Source organism: Macaca thibetana, chromosome 3 (assembly GCF_024542745.1).
Source record: "Macaca thibetana thibetana isolate TM-01 chromosome 3, ASM2454274v1, whole genome shotgun sequence".
Lineage (NCBI taxonomy): Eukaryota > Metazoa > Chordata > Mammalia > Primates > Cercopithecidae > Macaca > Macaca thibetana.
Genome location: NC_065580.1, coordinates 14,803,498 through 14,808,323, shown reverse-complemented (window position 1 = coordinate 14,808,323; position 4,826 = coordinate 14,803,498). Strand labels below are relative to the sequence as shown.

The following is a 4,826-nucleotide window of genomic DNA, read 5'->3' as shown; positions in this document are numbered from 1 at the left end:
AAACACAAAGATCTCTGTTTAAATCCAGCCAAAGCTGGGGCAAACTGCCATTCTTTCAACTTAATTCAAGATTATGCGATCAGTAAAAATCACAAGTTTAACAAATAATTCATATAAAAAAGGCACAAATTGGTGAGAAGACCTGATAGCAGGATCATTGACATGTTTGTCATCCCTCTTTCTATCCTTATATATAGACATAGACACTAGCACACTTCCACATGCATGGATATAAGTACCCTGCAATGAAGGAATACAGAGGGCAAGCATCTGGTGTAATCATTACAAACTGAGGAAAGAGTCCATGCTATGAAGGCAACTTAAGTATTAACGTATTTTGAACTGTGATGAAAGTATATTTGAAAATAAGATGTAATGAATACTATAACATCATACTGACATTGAATTTATCATAGGTGAAAAAATTTCCTTGTGTTTCCTTTGTAATGCATAATTTTCTCTTAGTAAGTGACTAAGATCAAAATATAATTGGAGGTGTTTTCTTAGGAAACACTCAAACAATAATACGTACAGTTGCAGCATGCTTAAACATTTGCCTCAGACATTCAGACTTGGTGAGCTCCTTGTTTCTTCTACAGGGAAATGGGAGGAAATCAGACTTCCATCACAGAGTTCCTTTTACTGGGATTTCCTGTTGGTCCAAGGATTCAGATGCTCCTCTTTGGGCTCTTCTCCCTGTTCTATGTCTTCACCCTGCTGGGGAACGGGACCATCCTGGGGCTCATCTCACTGGACTCCAGACTCCACACTCCCATGTATTTCTTCCTCTCACACCTGGCGGTCGTCGACATCGCCTACGCTTGCAACACAGTGCCCCAGATGCTGGTGAACCTCCTGCATCCAGCCAAGCCCATCTCCTTTGCTGGCTGCATGACCCAGATGTTTCTGTTTTTGAGTTTTGCACATACCGAATGTCTCCTGCTGGTGCTGATGTCCTACGATCGGTATGTGGCCATCTGCCACCCTCTCCGATATTCTACCATCATGACCTGGAGAGTCTGCATCACTCTGGCATTGACTTCCTGGACTTTAGGAGTCTTACTGGCCCTTGTCCATCTAATGTTACTGCTATCACTGTCCTTCTGTGGACCCCAGAAAGTTAACCACTTTTTCTGTGAAATTACGGCTGTTCTCAAACTTGCCTGTGTGGATACCCACATTAATGAGGTAATGGTTTTGGCAGGGGCACTGTCTGTGCTGGTGGGACCCTTCTTTTCTATTGTAATATCTTATGTTCATATTCTGTGTGCCATTCTAAAGATCCAGTCAGGGGAGGGGCGCCAGAAAGCCTTCTCCATCTGCTCCTCCCACCTCTGTGTGGCTGGATTCTTTTATGGCACAGCCATCATCATGTATGTTGAGCCCCAATATGAGAGCCCCAAGGAGCAGAAGAAATATCTCCTGCTGTTTCACAGCCTCTTCAATCCCATGCTCAATCCCCTAATTTATAGTCTTAGGAACAAAGAAGTCCAAGGTGTTCTAAAGAGGATGCTTGTAAAGGAGAGAACTTCATGAAAGCCTGAAAGAATAATAAAATAGCTGGGTTTACTAAAGGGCTTTGAGATTACATCTGAACCCATACCTACTCAGGATACATAATCACACTCTAAGGAACCCCTTCTATCTTCTTGAAATGTTCCTATGAGTACCTCCGGAGAAAGCCCATTCTGCTTTCCTCTCTCTAGCATTGAAGGTCGGAGCTGTACAATTAAAAAAATAGATTTACACTAGCTGTATAGTGTACATACTTTTAATATAATTATGTGAAATGTTCTGAAAGTTGGAAATAAATGTGCATCTTTTTGTTATGTAAATAGGACTCAAAGGCCAATTTTTGTAGAATAAAGATACAGGCGTTAAGAGAGACTGATAACAAAGTCATTATTTAATTATTTTTAATTTAGAAAGTGCCATATTGAGGCCTGGCGTGGTGTCTCTTGCCTGTAATCCCAGCACTTTAGGAGGTCAAGGCAAGCAGATCACGAGGTCAGGAGATTGAGACCATCCTGGCCAACATGTTGAAATCCTGTCTCTACTAAAAATACAAAAATTAGCCAGGCATGGTGGAGCAGACCTGTAATCCCAGCTACTCGGGAGGCTGAGTCAGGATAATCGCTTGAACCCAGGAAGTGGAGGTTGCAGTGAGCCGAGATCGCACAACTGCACTCCAACCTGGGTGACAGAGCGAGACTCCATCTCCTCCATTTCAAAAAAAAAAAAGTGCCATGTTTAAAAAATAGATCTACATAGAAAATATTTGCAGATGTTTTTCTAGTGACATTTTCTAACGTATAATCCACGTAGATTAGAAAGAGCATGAGCCATGTCTTCACAGGAAAGAGAATAGAGAATATAACTGTAATGCAACTACGAAGAAAACCTGGGCAGATGTCATGCTAGTAAATATACAGACATATTGGAGCCTTCTCTATTCCTTTTTCTCTGCTTGTGGAGTGCAGGGGAAGGCCATGGGATGTAGAACTGAGTGGAAGAGAGCACAATGGGAATAACAGAGCTCATGAAAGAACTATATGTTTTCTCTCATGGGTTTGGTCAATTGTCTCCTATTGAAAATGATTAAAACCCAGAGGAGATAATCCTGAAAAGTAAGAACAGACCGCAAGTGTTGTGACTAATTGACCAGTATTACTAGAGCTGGAAATTATCAGGAATAATTAATTTTAAATTAAGATATTTGAAGTAATTTTAATAAACTTTTTACTCAAACATGAAACTCTTCCACTTAGTTATAAAGTGATAGAAAATAATAGTGAAGAGGTATTAGGAAAGGATGTATAAAGATACTTCTGTTTCTCAGCTCTTCTCTCAAATTAAATATAACTTAATTAAGCCTAAATATGCAAACTGTGTAAAAGGGAAATGTTCAACTTTGTTAAAAAGATGTTTTCTGTGAAAAAGTATGTTGACGAGGAAAATACATGGGTTTTTCTCTCACAAAGCATCCCTTTTGTTAGGACATCTGTTATTGCAGACATGATCTCATAACCAAAAAAAGGGAGGGTAAAAACACATGTACTTTGTGTTCAGCTAGACCTGGGATTTTACAAAGTTCTGCCAGTTGCTAGATGTGGAAACGTTTGTAATTTACTTAAATTCTTCAGAAGGTATTATGTATACAATGAGGTCAGTAATGCCAAGCTCACAGATTTGTTGGGAAGATTAGAGGAAATATATGAAAATGTTTAGCAAGATCTATAACTCATAATAACACAGTAAGCAGTATTCATTAATGTTATCCACTACATATACTTATTATGTCCTTAAAGAACTAGAACAACAACTTATAAATGCAATAACTAAATATCAGATTTCCCACTTTACCAGAAAGAAGCAGGAATGTTGCAAAATTTAGCTTTTTATCTGATACAAAATGCCATGATGCTAAATAATTTATGAAGTAAATGATTCACAGAGCTTTTCCTTTGCAATCTCAGTTCTCTAAAAAAGTAATGAATATTTTTAAATACATGGATAAATACAATTCAAAATTGCTAAAATTCGTATATGTGTGTGTATATATTACACACACACATCAGTGCTAGGTCCTGGAAACAAAAGGATGAATAGGGCACATTTCCTATTACTTTATTCATGGGTAGTGGAAGAATTAAATGGATACATGATGGAAATGAACAACTTATATAATAAGTTAATAGCTGAGCTCTGCACAGGATGCTATTGTAGCCCAGAAGAAGGATAACTCCCCCAGAATGGGAGTGGTTCAGTAAGACTTCCTGGAGCGGAAGGCCATCTGAAAGCAGAAGTAAGAGTTAGCCATCAGGGGCTGGGAGAAAGGTGTGGTGTGGCAGGAAGGGGTGTTCCATCCAATGAGTGAAAGAAGCAAAGACCCAAAGCGAGTAAGCGGCTTGTAAGCTGCGGGGGAAACAAACATAGCTCAGGGTTTTCCAGGTGTAAAATACAAGGCAGGGACTGATGAGAAGTGAGCCTGGAGAGAACGAGCATGGAGGAACACATATTCCAGGCTAATGACCCTGAAGTACAGCCTATATGAAATGTGAAGCCAGATTATAAGTATGAATATGCCAAGTAATCAGACCTGAATTTAGAAAGATCTTCTGGAGCTATGAGAACTGAGTATTTGAATTGACCAAACTGATACCACACTGTAATATAAAGGCTATCGTATCAGTTGAAGTAAGAAATGCTGGCAGAGGCTGAACAGAGTACACATGAGAATAAAGTGGGGGTGATTTCACTGGGAGATGAGAAGGTAAAATAAGCATAATTTGGTGGTTGGTAAGTATAAAGAATAAATGGAGGGAAGAATTTTTTTTTTTTTTTTCCCGAGACGGAGTCTCCTACTATCAAGCAGGCTGAAGTGCAATGGCACCATCTCTGCTCACTGCAACTTCCACCTCCCAGGTTCAAGCGATTCTCCTGCCTCAGCCTCCCAAGTAGTTGGGATTACAGGGGTGCGCCACCATGCCTAGCTAACATTTTGTATCTTTAGTAGAAATGGTGTTTCACCATGTTGGCCAGGCTGGTCTCAAACTCCTGACCTTGTGATCTGCCCACCTCAGCCTCCCAAAGTGCTGGGATTACAGGCGTGAGCCACCACACCTGGCCGAAGAATTTTTTTAAAAAACTTTTTAAATTAAAGACACACAGAGAAATGCATAAATCATAAGTTAAATTCAGTGAAAGATCATGAAGTAAACACATTATGTAACCACTTTCTGGGAGGAGAAATAAAACATTCTGGCCTTCCAGGAGCTACCGTCATGCTCTCTCCCAATTACCGCACCTTCCCTCCTCCCACAGGA

General features: G+C 39.9%; 1 protein-coding gene across 1 annotated transcript; it reads left to right on the top strand.

The window, feature by feature from the left end:
- Positions 1-571: 571 nt before the first annotated feature.
- On the top strand, positions 572-1,576 carry LOC126951033 (olfactory receptor 2A25). The gene has a single exon (XM_050784914.1). It carries the CDS (start codon positions 604-606, stop codon positions 1,534-1,536), a length of 933 nt encoding a protein of 310 aa, XP_050640871.1. The 5' UTR covers positions 572-603; the 3' UTR covers positions 1,537-1,576.
- The last annotated feature ends 3,250 nt before the right edge of the window (positions 1,577-4,826 follow it).

Excerpts from the sequence above, each read along its gene's own strand:
- LOC126951033 (XM_050784914.1), top strand. The coding sequence starts at position 604 with ATGGGAGGAAATCAGACTTCCATCACAGAGTTCCTTTTACTGGGATTT.